General features: G+C 49.7%; 1 protein-coding gene across 17 annotated transcripts in view; it reads left to right on the forward strand.

Moving 5' to 3' along the window:
• The window catches only part of LOC122454432, a 286,245-nt gene that overhangs the window by 11,295 nt on the left and 259,507 nt on the right, over positions 1-15,443 (forward strand). For 13 of the 17 annotated variants that reach the window (XR_006273394.1, XR_006273399.1, XR_006273389.1 and 10 more), the window contains one exon: positions 2,446-2,616. The exons of 1 other annotated variant lie outside the window; for it this stretch is intronic. Coding sequence is in view for 2 of the 16 variants with exons in the window: in XM_043488918.1 (XP_043344853.1) it covers positions 1,469-1,588; positions 2,446-2,539 (214 nt within the window). In the remaining 14 variants the exon portion in view is untranslated. Of the gene's footprint in view, positions 1-507; positions 1,589-2,445; positions 2,617-15,443 lie in introns of those variants that run through there. 3 more of the 17 variants (XM_043488918.1, XM_043488920.1, XR_006273397.1) reach the window with 3 other exon arrangements.

The raw sequence follows: 15,443 nt of genomic DNA on the forward strand, positions 1-15,443 counted from the left end.
CTAGGAAAAGAGAAAAACAAAGAGAAGAGAAAAACAAAGAGAAAAGTAAAAGAAAGTCTTCAGAAGAAAGAAATGAACAACAACTAAGATAAGATTATAATCTAAAAGAAAGTCACAGAATGTGTTTTAGACTCTTCTTGTTCTTTGGCTAGGTTACAAGCAAAAAGATGTGGATAACAAGATAAGCTAGACATACAAAACTAAAGCAAGAGGGCTGCTAATTGACAAGAAAAGAGCCCCCATGTATATGTGTGTGGAGGTGGCCGAGGGAGGGAGAGGCAGACCAGAAGGGGATGCTCTGCAAGCAGCCTGGGTTCATTGTTACCAGCCATGTGACGTTCACTGCAGGCTGGCAGGTGTTTAGGAGAGACAGAAAAGAGGACGGTGCTGGGCCCTTGACATTAGTTACAGACGGTGGAGAAGAAGACGGGAAAGGAGAGCTAATCTGTGGTGTGGAGGTTGGGGCAGCTTCTCGGGGGTGGGGATTTAGATGCTGCGAACTTCAGATCTTAGCCTTGATGCTAATTTGCTGTCTTCTCAGCTCGGTTACTTAGGCTCCCTGTGCTTCAGTCTGCTCAACCTCAGTTTCAGGATAACACTGTGTGCTTCATAGGCTGCGGTAGGATTAAATGAGACGGTGTCAAAGGCCTTGCTTGGCGCTTGTTTTCCCTGGTTTCTCCCCTGGTGATCAAAGCTAGTGGTGGGGGCTGTGGCAACTCTGACCCACATCCGGGTGTGATTAAGAACCACGACCTTCTGTTGCTTGGGACACTATCAGATCCTCAGAAGGCAGGGAACAGAGTTGGTGAGCTACCCCCACTCCTGCCTTGATTGATAGAGAGATTGGGGTGGGTTTCATCTGGGGGCTGCTGTGTAGGTAGCACCTGGATCCATTTATATTCGCAGGTTACTCTGTGCCGTTACTTAGCAAATTTGCTTTTTCAAAATGCCTTAATGGACCGCTATAGTAAAAAGAGAAAAATCTTTTCATTCGTATGTGTGTGTCGTCCAAATGATATTTTTAGAGATTTATTTTTGTGTGTTCACGATGTTCTTGAATAATGTTTCCACAAGTACGGTCAAAGATAAAACACGCAGTGCACAAAATCTGGCCGTGCATATTTTAGCGTGCGACTGTCTTTTGACCAGCCCTGGGCTCCGTGTCCCCGAGCTCTGCACTGACCGTGCTTCCTTAGGGGTCTTGTGTGAGCTGGCTGGCTGGGGCCAAGCTGGTCCTCGTCCAGCGCCACCCCTTCCCCTTTTCCACCCGCAGCGGGGCTCTCTGTCTGGACTCGTGGAGGCCAGGCTTTTGAGTCTCAGTCATCTATCCAACAGATATCTGGTGAACACCTTCCTGTGCCGGGGACTGGGCTGGACTTTGTGGTGGCTCGCTTGGTGAAGAATCCGCCTGCAGTAGCAGGAGACCCAGGCTCGGTCCCTGGGTGGGGAAGGTCCCCTGGAGAAGGGCATGGCAACCCACTCTTGCCTGGAGAATCCCATGGACCGAGGAGCCTGGCCGGCTTCACAGAGTTGGGTACAGCTGAAGCCACTGGTCACAAGCACACATGTGGCGAACGAGATGGGCGAGGTAGCTCGACACAAAGTCCTGGGAAAATAAGAGCGTCCGAGGGCCTGTGTCAGCAAGCGTGGTCTGGGAAGGCCGCCCTGAATAGGGATCATTTCTAGACAAATCTGAATGACATGAAAAAGCCTGCTGTCTCAAGACTGAGGGGGGCTGCTTCCAGGCAGAAGCACAGTATTAAGTACAGAGGCCGTGAGGTTGGAATTAAGCTTGACTTGTTCAAAGAACTGAAAGACGGTTGGTGTGGCCAGGGTCTAGGGAGTGATGTGGAAAGTGGAAGTAGGGGAGGAGTTTAAGGCCGATGGCTCAGGGCAAGAAGTCTGGATGTCTTGGCTTGGCTTGCTAGAGACGAAATGCCATAGACGGGGCCACTTGAACGGCAGACATCTCTTCTCTCATGGTTCTGGAGGCTGGGAGGCCTGAGGTCAGGGCGCCAGCTCGGCTGGGTTCTGGTGAGGGCCCTCTTCCTGGCTTGCAGATGGCGGTCTTCTTGCTGGGTTTTCACAGAGTGGAGAGAGAAAGAGGGAAGCTCTCGGGTCTTTTCTTTAAGGACATTAATCCCATCATGGGGTGCTTCACTCTCGTGACCTCATCTAACCCAATTCTCTCTCAAAGGTCCCACCTCTAAAACCTTTACACCAAGGGGTTAGGGCTTCCACATATAAATACTGGGGGGTGCAAGCATTCTGTCTGTAACAGTGGGTTTTACTGTTAAGTGTGATGGAAGCTGGGAGGCCTGGGCAGTCACCTTGGATAGGGAGGAAGCAGAGGGCGTTGGGGCAGCGACATTTGAAAGGCTGAGGGAGAGCATAGCTCGTTAGGACTTACCTCTTCTTGTCTTATTTCTCTGTTTCTCACTGCAGATCCACTTAGCCTGCGTCTCTGGGCCATGTGGCAGAAGATGGCCTCCCCTAACTGCGGAGTTTCGTATCTCTACCCTCGAGAGACCCGCCCAGCGTAAGCTGGAGCCTCTCTGCTGTAATTCCAAATTCTGAATAGCTCCCAGCTCCAGAGGGGGAATCTGATTGGCTCAGGTGTCTGCTCTGATGCTTTGTGGTCAGGGGGGTGGGGCCGTGCGCTGTGATCTCATGGATGGGGGCCCACCCTGGGACTCTGTGGGTGGAGGGGGGCAGCTGTTCCCTAAGGTGGGACCTCATGGTAGACAGGGCACCAAGAGGCACCCAGAAGGGTCAGCTCTCGAGATCTGGAGGGAAATTCGGCGCTTGTGAATCTGCCTCTGTTCCCACTCAGCTACGCCCAGCTTTCTGGGTTCCTTGGTCGGCGTAGGACTGGGCAGGGAGATGGCTCTCCCAGCCACCACAGAGAGGGCAGCACCAAGAGTTTGGGAGGCAGGAGAGCCATCCCAGGAAGCAGAGAACTGAAGAGTTCTAGAACTGTGTGAGTCTAGGCGGAGCCTGGCTGGAGGGTGCTGGGGTCCTCGGCAGAAGAGCCTTGCTGTCAGGCTTCGGGGGTGGCCGTCAGGATGACAGCTGCCCGGGACGTGACCTGCCGGCATCTGCCCCTTTTTCACAGCCTCTCGAAGTGAGGTCCTCTGGTGACTTGCTGCTGTAAGGTCATCAGAGCCTGGAGTGGCTTCTTGGGATCCAGGTGACGAAGTCAGAGTGGAAGGAACATTCTAAGCACCTTGGAACTGATGAGGGTCTCCATGACCCTTCCTGGGCCCCACCCTGGGGTCCCTGCAGCCAGTCACGGGCTCCCTTGTCTTGTCTCCCCACTGCTAAAGTCAACTTGTCTCTCTCACAGACTTTCGTTCCGTTCTCTCCCAGTCTCTTTGTTCTTTCCAACAAGTTAATGGAAGACTTCCTGAAGTCAGGGGCGGCTGTGGGTGTTCTCTTTTCTCTGTGACTCTCACAGTCCTGGACACGGCAGAGGCTCTCGGTGAATATTTGTCCACTGAATTGAAAGTAGTTTGTGAGTCTGATCTGTTCTCACTTAACCAAGGAACAAACTGGACCTGTGGGATGGGCCCATATCTACGCAGTTAATGTCAGCATCACCAGTCATGAATCATTTGCTTATTGCCTTTGTGGCTTTTACCATACCTGCATTCTACCCATGCGTTTACTACTGTCTACTTTTCTTTAAAGTAGCTTATGTTTTTCACTTAGAAAGTTAATTTTAAACTTTAACAGGAAACTTTATTCCATAACTGTGCTTTAAAACCAGGTTTTATCTTCCTGTAAATGGAAGTTGATTGTAAAAACAGATACGCATCTCTGAAATAGAAAGCGTGTGTCCATCACCCAGTGAGTGATCTCGAGGGGTCCAGTAGCACACATGGTCACACTTTGGGGAATTCTGGTTTATATGATGGGTGAGGATGCATTCAGAAGAATGCCCGCTGGCCCTGGGCACACTTCCGGATCTGGGCTGACTTGCCATTCTGTGATCTGCGGTCACAGCAGCCAGACGCTGCCACCTGCTGTGGCTCTCCCTGAAAAGGCAGCTTTGATGACCGTGGAAAGGGCCCATGGAAGGGCTCTGGTGCCTTTCTCTCGTCTCTAGGGACCCCCTGCTCTTTGCCCCCCTGCCCTATTGCAGGTTCCTCCTGCCAGAGTAGAAGCCACTCTTTTATCCCCATCATGGGAACAGCTATGGTGGAGGAGGTGAGGTAGATGGAGGAGGCGGGGGAGGGAATGAGGAGAAGGAGGAGACAGAGGAGGACAGGAAGGAAGAAGAGGAGGAGGGTGAGGATGACGGGGAGGAGGCGAGAGAGAGAAGGAGGAGGAGGAAGAGGCCAGGCTGTGTGGCTTGGGAAGGGAACTGGGCTTATGGAACAGAGCCTGGGCAGTTGCCCTGGAGAGGAGACAATAGGATGAGAGGTTAGCCAGTGGAGGATGGGGGTGGAGAGGTATGGAGGGTTGGCCGTAATACTTTGCAGCAGGAAAATGGTTTTGGCTGAGAGCGAGAAAATAGCACAATGTGTATTTGTCTGTTGAGCCTTAAGGCCCTGGCTGGGTGGACAAGCACAAAATCAACATTTTGGTTCTTGTTGAATGGGTAACCCTTCTGTAGGGTGAAAGGTTTTATCAGTAAAAGGCAAGGTACAACTGTAAACGCAATAGGTAATTTTTTAGGGCAAAGATGGGCTCTCTCTGGGTTGGGTGTTTGGACTTGCCTTCATTACCAGTTTGGATTTTGGCAGGTTAAGAGGTCAAGTGACACAGCAGTTCATCAGTACACCTCCAGGTTCCAAATCTGTGTTCTGGCTCAGCGTAGACACAGAGGCTCCTAGAACCGACAGGGACCTTGGTGTGAAGCATCTCCTAGACCCCCTTGGCTGAGCTACTTCCAGCATACTCAGCACCTCTGGAATCTGACTGTGAGCCTGGTGGGGGACTTGCCTGGCAGGTGAAGCCCTGGTTTCTCCGGGCCCCTCCAGTATTGTCCAAGCTGTGATGCTGGCAGCTGCAGCCCCTGTCTTCTGGACCCTGGACCTCTGGCTCCTGGGCACAGATCATGGTGGTTTAGGACAAGTCTTTGCAAGGATGTTCGGGACCAGTGTGCCTGGCTAAGGACTGGAGGGGGCATTGCAAGCTTCTGGCGAGTGTTTTTCTTCTGCCTCCGGATCAGGGTACTCAGAAGACGCCCCAGGCTGTGTGCATCTGGGTGGGTAAACCAGCCACCATATGTGTATGCTTGTGGAGTTCTGCATTTATCTTCTTGCTTTATTTCAGACAAGGCTTTTAGCCTCTCCCACCTAGGTTGACTGTCTAGTTTGAATCCCAGTTCTGCCACGTCCTAACTGTGTGACCTTGGGCAGGTTCTTAACCTCTCTGTTCCTCTACTTCTCTGTAAATGGTGGTAATTATTGTACTGCATCTCTTTAGGGTTGTGATGATTCAGAGACTTGACATACATTAGCATACAGAGCTCAAGTTGTGTCTGATGGTCAGTAAGCGCCATGGAGAAGTGTGAGCTGCTGACATCATCTGGGGCTGCTGCCTCTGCCATCTCTTGTTTAAAGTAGTCTTTTATTTTTTCAAGATCCAGTTGTACCTCATTTCCCACCACCCCTTTTGTACCAGGCAGGTGTCTGAAGCAGTGTTGGTTGGTGCCCATCCACTGATGCTGTGCTAGCCTTCCATCCCTGCCTTGAGCCTCAGTATCCTGTAAACTGCGGTGTGTGAACCATCTAATTTGTCTGTCAAGGAACAAGATGCCTGCTCCTCCTGCCCTCCCTCCCCCCGTGGTCACCTGCCCCGTCTTTCCCCCAGTTTACTCTCTCGCAGCTGTCTTTATCCCTGTTACCTGCTCCCCCACTTTCAGTAACCTGTCCCCACCTCCAGCCTAGTAGGCTAAGTAGACTTCCACTGAAGTCTAGCGCATATCCACCCATCGTCTCCTGGGGATCCTCTGCTCACTGCTTCGGGGCTTAGAAGGGCTGAGGAGAATTTCAGGGAGAAACTCTCTCTGCTCCAGCCTCCCCCTTTGATCACATGGCCCGTGCCCCAGGCTGTAGATTCTTCTCTCAGGGTCCCTTGCATGGGGGAGAGGCCCTGAGGGCAGGTTACGTTTCTTCCTGGGGTCATGCCTAGCTGCTGGGTCACTGTGTTGCTTCTGCCATTTGAAAGCTTCTGCTTATACCCTGGTCTGCACGATGGCCCTCCACTCCCTCTGTGGCCTGGTTGGCATCGGGTGATGGCCCGTCTGACTTTCTGGTTCCGTCCCCTTGCTTTCTGGGCTCTTTGGAGCCACCCTCCGAGGCTCAACTCTCAGAACTGTTCTTTTCGGTCTCTCCGTGGGAGATGTCACCAGGTGACTTGGCGCTGGCCCGTTTCTCTCTGTGGTGCCCTTGAGCTCTGCGCTGTGTGTGGTTGTGTCCCCCGGGGGCTCAGTGAGCACACCCTCAAGACACTGAGACCCAGCACCCCCAGCCTGACCTCCAAGCTGGCTGCTGCTCTTGATCCCCACTGCTGCCCGTGGGGATGCGGTGTCCTTTGTGGCTCAGGCCCCAGCCCTGCGTCTGTCCCTTGCATCTGTCTGGGCCGCCTGCCTCTTGTAGCCATTCATCCTTCCCCTCAGCTCCTCTCACCAGTCTGGGATCTGGTCCTTTCCTTGGGTGGATTCATGCAGATTTCTCAGGGGTCTGTTCTTCCCGGTTTATCCTCAGGCTCCCTGCAGACTGCAGCATTGCTTGTATCATGGGAAACCTTTGGTGACTCCAGAGGCTGGGACATGCGCCCCGAACCTCTGAGCACACAGTTCAGAACCCTGAGCTGACCCCCAAGCAGCAGTTCCTGCCCCGTGATCCTGTTTTCCGCTTACTGCCTTCAGCTCTCTGACCCACCATTCTCTCCTCGGCCCAGCTGGGCTCCACAGTCCACAGCCTGCCCCTTCTTGCTTCTTTCCGGAGGCCTCCTGGGAGCTTAGTTTTATGTGTCAACTTGGCTGGGTCGTAGGCCCAGCTGGTCAATCAAATGGGAAGCTAAGTGTTGCTGCTAAGGTATTTTGTGGATGTAGTTAGCATCTACAGTCAGTTGACTGTAAGTAAAGAAGATTGCCCTGTATGATGTGGGTTGTTCCCATATAGTCCGCTGAGGTGTCCCAGAGAAGGGACTCTGCCTGCAGAATGCAGTATCAACTCCTCCTATGTTTTCAGCCTACATTCTGTCCTAAAAATTCAGACTTGTCAGCCCCCATGATCACAGGAGCCAGTTCCTTACAAAAAATTGTCCTGTGTGTGTGTGTGTGTGTGTGTGTGTGTGTGTGTGTGTGTGTTCAGTTGTGTCCGACTCTTTGCGACCCCATGGACTGTAGCCCACCTGGCTCCTCTGTCCATGGGATTTTCCAGGCCAGAATACTGGAGTGGGGTGCCTCCAGGGGATCCTCTAGGGAATCTTCGCGACCCAGGGATGGGACCCGCATCTCTTGTGTATTGCAGGTGGATTATTTACCACTGTGCCACCTGGGAAGCGTGTGTATATGTGTATGAATATACATGCACACAGATACGTATGTGAGCCTCTTTAGGGTTGTGGTGATTCAGAGACTTGACATACATTAGCATACAGAGCTCTGATGGTCAGTAAGCGCCATGGAGAAGTGTGAGCTGCTGATATCATCTGGGGCTGCTGCCTCTGCCATCTCTTGTTTAAAGTAGTCTTTTATTTTTTCAAGATCCAGTTGTACCTCTTTTTCCACCACCCCTTTTGTACCAGGCAGGTGTCTGAAGCAGTGTTGGTTGGTGCCCACCTACCTAGTCCTGGTTCTGTCTTTCTGTGAACCCTCACTGTGAATGCCTCCTGTGGCTTGGCCCAGACCTCCCTTTCTGGACCCCTTCTCTGAGTAGCCAGCCTTCAGGAGCATGCCTTCCCACCTGCTCCGAGTGCCCTGACTGGATCCCTGCTTGGTTTTGCTCACCTAGTGCCTGATAGGGTTATGCAGCTCTAAGGCTGTGAACCCACAGTTCCACTGTTGAGGAGAGGTATCCATTCTGTGTTTTTTTTTAATTGAAGTATAGTTGATTTACAGTGTTGTGTTGGTTTCAGGTAGACAGTAAAGTGACTTAGTTAATCATACATATTACCTATTGTTTTCAGATGCTTTTCCCTTATAAGTTATTACAAAATATTGAGTATAGTTCCCTGTGTTATACAGTAGAACCTCGTTGGTTATCTATTTTACTTATAGTAGAGTGTATGTGTTAATCCCTAATTCCTGATTTATCCCTTCCCCCCTCCCTTTTCCGCTTGGTAGCCATAAATTTGCTTTCTATGTCTATGGGTCGATTTCTGTTTTATATTTAAGTTCATTTGTATAATTTTTTTTAAAGATTCCACATGTAAGCAATATCATATGACGCTTGTCTTTGGCTGGCTTGCTTTGCTTAGTATGGTAATCTCTGGGTCCATTTCGTGCTTCTCTGGCCCTGCCTCAGCTCCCAGATCTGGGCACATAGTAGGGGTCACCAGGTTTTCCCTGGATACATGCATGTGGGGAATCGATGAGTTGGGGACGGGGGTGACTCTAAGCTGATTACAAGCACTCTCCTGGATTTTTGGTGGGGGTAATCAAGGGTCTCTAACCCAAGGTCATTTTTCAAAGAGTTGGTTTATTCCTTTTTTTTTTTCTTTAATATTTATTTGGCTTCTCTAGGTCTTACTTACAGCATGCAGGATCTTTAGTTGTGGCATGTGAACTCTTAGATGTGGCGTGTGGGATCTAGCTCCCTGACCAGTTATCGGACTGGGGCTCCCTGCATTGGGAGCAAGGAGTCAGCCACTGGACCACTAGGGATGTCCTAGTTTATTCTTTGTGTTTGCGACCTGAGGCTCTAAAACATACCCAGGCTGCATTTCTCCCCACCTTGTTCTCTGATTCTACGCATAGCAGTGGTTTCCAGATCATAAGATATTACACAAATTCAAATATAGCAGAGGAGACTAAGCCTTGAATCTGTTGAGTTTCCAGGTGATCATTTGGTTGGTGGATACACCTTGATTTTTGTGTTGCTTAGAACTGCATCTTGCTGGTGGTTGAACATCCTTCTTGGATTTGTCTCCTAAGTGGCCAAGCCTTGGGTATCTCTAAGGGGTTTCAAGTGGAAAACCACGGAAGTGGCTGTATGCATTCAGACAGCTGGGTAACCTGCAGGACAGGTGCCTCCTCAGGGCCGGGGGCCCAGCCTCCACCATCAAGCTCAGTCCTTCTGTGTCCCTGGTGATGTGACACCACATTCATTCAGGAAGTTCCTTGAACTTTTCAGTTTTAACAAAAGTCGCGGCCTTCCTGGACTTCTGTTTTATAGACCTAGTACAGAACCCTGCTTTACGTCTGCTGGGATGTTTTGAAATTGACAGCCCTCCTGCTTTCTCTTTTAACCAAACCCCACTCCTGTTGGTGGGCGAGCTGGAGTTAATGAGCCTGTGGACAACATGGCAAGTAACTTTTGAAATGACCCAAATTCCTTTAATTTTGTTATTTTTAAGGAAAGGTCAAATAATTGGGAAAAAAAAACTTTCGATGAGGAGTTAAACTTAGGGTTTACAAAAAAGCACACTTTGTTGATAAAATATGAACTGTTTGAAAGATTTATAAGAGTCTAAAAATCCTGCATAGCCCTTCAGAATTTGAAGCAGCAGGAAACCACTGTGATATTTTTAAAGCAAGTATTTATAAAAGTAATTGGGTACTCTTGATGTGGAATAAGGAGGAAAAAAATAACGGTAAGGAAGCTATATTGGACTTGACATAAAAGTGAGGTATGTAATTTGGGAGCAGAAGTAAGGGCAAGTGACGCGTACACACAGTACCTGCGGGCCTCTTGCCCTGCAGAGCTGGAGGCAGGACGGAATGGTGCTGGGAGAGAGGAGGGCTCTTCAGGGCCCACGAGCAGTGCTCAGGTATTGCCGCTAATGTCTGAAACCCCAGTGTAAAACTCCGAGGCCCTCTAAAACAGATTCCATGCAAATGGGACAGAAAACACATGTTTCTGAGAATTTTGGTTAAAATTAAAAATGTGGCAGAGATCGTGCCAATAATTTACTTGAGAATATCCGAACCAGATGCTGCTAGCCCGTAATTCCAAGTAATTTGCCAAAATTATGTATTTACTTTAATCCTAGAGATGAAGTTAAAATATGCATGGTTTTTGTTATTTGTGATGTAGGAAAAAAAAAATCTGATGTGACTTCAGCTAATACGGGATAGAAGACAAAGAAATGGGCAAGGTATGTCTATTAACTGCTGCTCAAACCCATAGTGGAGCAAAAATGCTGAAAAAACAGTTCCTCAAAAAGTGCAAGGCTTTGGGAAGTTAGGCAAACATTTTTGGGTAGGATGTTAATTCATGAAACAACAATCTTGCATTAAGACAGTGTTTCTACTGGTAACAGTTCTAATTCCTGAGTGACTCCCACTCACGGACATACTGTATTATGGATGCCAAACATTTGGATGAAAATGGAAAAAAAGTTCACTCATCTCTCTGATTTCTGCTCTCTGTAAAGCCAGATAATCATATACTGGAACTAGCTGGTCAGCAGACATTTTTGGGTTCCTATTTAGATATTTAGCATCTATCTGGACAGAGGCAATTTAGTTTAGTAGGTCAACATGCAGGCTCTGAAGTCAGACTGCTGCTGCTAAGTCGCCTCAGTCGTGTCTGACTCCATGCAACCCCATGGACGGCAGCCCACCAGGCTCCCCCGTCCCTGGGATTCTCCAGGCAAAAATACTGGAGTGGGTTGCCATTTACTGTTCCAATTCATGAAAGTGAAAAGTGAAAGCGAAGTCGCTCAGTCGTGTCCGACCCCTAGCGACCCCATGGACTGCAGCCCACCAGGCTCCTCCGTCCAGCTAGATGGGTTCAAATTCTACGTTGTCATATATGAGCTGTGGAGTAGTTATTTAAGTTCTCTGTGTTTAGTTTTCTCATCTCTAAAATGAGTGTAGTAACAGTATCTACCTTGGAGAGTTGTTCTGAGGGTTAAATCAGTTAGTACTTGGTATAGTATTTAGTATAACACCTGAACACAGAAAAGCCCTAAAAAAAATACTACTCATCTTCATTCTTCATGACCTGGTAGCAGGCTTCCTATTCCATCAAATTTGTTTGTGGCTCTAGACTAGTCCTTCTAAGATGCACATCTGATCTCTTGTCAGTCCTTTGGGGTCTTTCCACAGGGCCCCCCAGCCCCTAACTTGTTCCTACAGGGTGAACCCTGGCTCACTAGCATAGCATGTAAAACTTCCTGCCCAGTGGACCTTGGCACACAGGCTTCAAGAAGTGTTTGGAGGTTTCTGAAATGTGCTGCCTATTCAGATAAGGGATGAGGGATCCAGGCACCATGCCCATTTATGGATGAGTAGTGGTGTGGGCTTCAGTCTGAGATGGAACCCCATTTCTGACTGGGTGCTGTTTGGGGTCTGTCTTATTGTGCGTAGTTTGAGGGGCACTGGGAACCAGGCAGCACCCTCTGCTTCCAGATTCCTGCTTGGGTTTGGGTCTATGCATGTGAGATGGTGCCACCAATGAGTCAGGTCCGAGGAGATCAGGGTTCCTGTCCTGCCTTTGCCCCTCATTTGTGGGTGGACCTGATTGGTTTTCTGTCCTCTCTAAAGTGAGGTTGGGCCCTATTGGTCTCTGTGGAAATGGATGAGGCCTGTCGGGGTGGGGGCGTGGCTTCCCTCCAAAGGGTAGAGAGACGCAATCAGAGGGAGGAGGAGGGGCCTCCCTACTTTTCACTCTGCCTGGCGAGCTGCCTGGCTCTCGGCACCTGCTCACGTTCGGGAAATGTGCCGCCCAGGCCTGGTCCACAGGAGACCGCAGCCCGGTATTCATGGATTGAAGAAATGATTTCTGTGGTTGGTGACACCTTGGACAGTCCTTCACTCATGAGCAGTACTCTCTTCCCTTCGGGTCTGATAATCAGCTTCTCCACCCGGGAGCCCTCTGCATTAGCCGGCATGATCCTGCAGTTCACCTCGGGGAATTGACCTCTGTCTTCTGGATGCTTCAAAAAATAACCTACGTGCTCACCAGGCTCCACTCCTGCAGTTTGCCTCCTGTTTCTTGCCCCTTTGCTTTGGAAATGATCCGGGAGCTCTCCGGCTTTACGGAAGGGACATGGATCTCCCTGGAGGACTGCAACTTCTCTACAGCTGCCCCACCCCCAAATCTGTAGAGAGCCTGCTCTCAGGGCACCTCCCTTATTGACCTGTTTTCTTCCAGATTCTCCTCCTCACATTCATGTGAGAGTATCCTGCAGGCTGCCCCCCGGGGAGGGCTCTGCTTATTGTCTTGAGTTGAGAAGCAGTTGCAAAACTGCTGGCTTCTAGTACTTGCAGTATGCTCTGAGGGTATTGATGATGTTAGCCTTAGGCAAGGAAGATCCCTGCCGGCTAAGAAGTTTCCATCAAGTCTCACCTTTTTGCTATTTTCCTAGTTTCAAGAAAGGTTCAAAAAGTAAGACACCTCCTCCCCCACCACCCCCACTGCCTTGGGGGCAAGAACCGTACCAGCTATCAGACACACTTGAGACTGTGGTCATTGTCCCAGCCAGAAGAGCCCAGCCCAAGAATGTGTGGGTTAACGCGTGCGCCCCGCCAGGAGGGGGGTTTGGGGCCGTGACCGGTGCTCGGGCGGCGGGCCACACGGCGCTGCCTGCGCTGTACAGTGCTGGTCATTGACACCCTGTGCATCTGCAGGGAGAGCGGACTAAGCAGCCCTTTTTCTTCTTTAAATCCGAGGAATGTGTGAAAGGCAGGCGTGTCCAGCCAGAAAGGAGTGGCCACGGACTGTGCCTCTGGCACTCCCACCCCCGCCCCCTCGCCCGCCCCCCCCCGCGCCCCCCCCACCCCCCCACCCCCCCGCGCCCCCCCCCACCCCCCCACCACCCCCACCGCTCTCCCGGCCCTTCCCCAGCCACAGCCTTGCTTGCTGTGTTTGTCAACAGCTCCGACTGAGGTGCTCTGTCTTGGGGCTCTGTGGGTGCAGGGCAGACAGTGGAGGAGGCATCTGCTGCTGCTTCAAGCAAGGGGTGGAGGGTCGGCTTCCCCAGGAGGCTGTTCATTTCTGTTGAGGAATTCTGCTGGCAGTTAGGCCAGGTTGCCGCTGGGCAAACACAAGTGTGTTGGTGATGGTCTGGTGCTCATATGCACACGCATGCACACATCCTCGGCCCTGCGGACACACGCGTGCTCCCATGCATCCACACGCACACACTTACAGGCCCTTGTGCCCCCTCCCCCCATGCATGCCCCCGCCATTCATGCAGGAGCATGAGCACACACTCACACACACATGTGGACACACACTCACTTCACAGATCCTTTATTAAGCAGGAGCACATAAACATCAAACACCACCCTATTTATAGAAGCAGTAAACCTAGCAGAAACTAGTACCATCCATGCCAACCCCAAATCTCATACTTTTCTCTCTACTCTTTTTAACTGGTAATGCTTCATCTGTTTCCTTCCCTCTTTCTCATTCCGCTTTAGAGAAGAGAGGCTGCTGCTCCTGCCCACACTTTGGCTTTGAAAGATGCCCTTGAGCCTTATTTTCGGCTTTGACCAGGATGAAAGTGTTCACTCTGCCTTTTCTGGGTGTGGTGGTGTTTCGTGGCCTCTGGGATCAGGCTGCCTGGGTCTGTAGGGCGACTCTGACACTTTCTGGCTGTGTAAACTGGGACAAGTCACCCTTTGTGCCTCAGTTTCCTTTTCTGGAAGATGGGGATAGTCACAGCACCATTTTTTGGGGGTGTTTTGAGAATTAAACGCTGAGCCCAGTGTCTGGCACAGAGATACATCCGATAAATAGTAGTGATGATTTGTTTCCTCCTGCCCCTGACTAGTCTTCAGAGAGGCTCTTGGCTGTCTTGGGCTCTGATCCTCAACTACCTAACTGTTTGTGCTTTGCGGGAACAAACGGTCCTTCTTTCCCACCTGAGCTGGAAGAGAAAGAGCCAGCATGGTTAGACACATTTTTCATGATTCCCGTCTTTAATCCATAGGCTTCTGGTACCTGACTGTCCCTGTTTTCGCCCTTTTGAGCTACAGTCGGGATTATTCCTAATTTGCATCACACGGTTCCTTAGCAACCATCACTAATATAGGATCAGGTACAAAAATACTTTTGGTTAGAATTTCAAACATCTTAGTTTATTGTAGACCATCGCTTTAAAAAATATTTACTTTGATTCTTTTCCTACATTATTTTAAAAGTAATGTGAATTCATTGTAAACTATTTAGAATGCCCAGATAATCAGAACAAAAATCACCCTTCTGTCAGCATCCTTCCAGTTTTAAACATGTATATATTTGTACCAAACAGGAATTGTTGGACACATTCTTTTTGCAAACAGCCCCCACCTCCACTGCACACTGTCCATCTGTCCATAATGTTTTTAAATGATTTTTTAAATTAAAAAAATTTTATTGAAGTATAGTGGATTCACAACATTGTGTTAATTTCTGCCGTATAGCAGAGTGATTCAGTTATGCATACATAGACCTTTTTTTTTTTCAAAAAATATTCTTTCCCTTTATGGTTTATCATAAGATACCAAATATAGTTCCCTGTGTTATACTGTAGGAACTTGTTATTCATTCTATCTATGATAGTTTTCATCTGCTAACCCCAAACTCCCACTGCATCCCTCCCCCACTTCAATATGATTTTTTTTTTTTAAAAGATAGTATTTTAAATCAGATGAAATGTGGCTTCTCTAAGAGAAGCGACATTCCTGCGTGTGCGCTCAGTGGAGAGCGGGTGGCTGTGTGGTGGCCGTGAGCTGGATTGGCTGCATCCAGGGGCGGCCCCGCTGTGCACTCTTGTGGGAAGGGCAATGAGGATGCAGTTAGAATGTGGGTAGGGAAAGCACCTCCCCATCCTGACTTTGTTCTTGCAACCATAGATGGCTTTCAGCCCTGGTGTGAGTAGATGGATGGACAGCCAGCCTGCTGCCATTGGCATTTACTGACACCAGGGCAGTTACAGGGAAATATGGACTCCTTGGGACCTGGCCATGGAGCAGAGGGATGTAGGGCTCGCCTCCCAGGGAAGCAGGCAGTGGTTCACAGAGATGCGGGAGCCAAATTGTCTGCATTCAAGTCCCATTACTGCTGCTTGCATGTTGGGCAAATCTTTCTGTGTGCCTCAGTGTCCTCAGCTGTGAAATGAAGATCATTAATGCAGTTATATGGACTAAGCTAATATGCACAGACAAAACACTTGGTGTCTGATCTATAAGTACAGAGTGAACATTGCTCCCAGGTATTACTGTTGTAGGGTAGTGATTCTTAACCTTGGTTGCACAAACATCCCGGGCAGCTTAAAACATCACTGGTTGCTCTGTCCCACCCAGATCAATGGAATGTGAACCTTTGTCAACA

This window comes from Cervus canadensis, chromosome 16, assembly GCF_019320065.1.
Source record: "Cervus canadensis isolate Bull #8, Minnesota chromosome 16, ASM1932006v1, whole genome shotgun sequence".
NCBI classification, from domain to species: domain Eukaryota; kingdom Metazoa; phylum Chordata; class Mammalia; order Artiodactyla; family Cervidae; genus Cervus; species Cervus canadensis.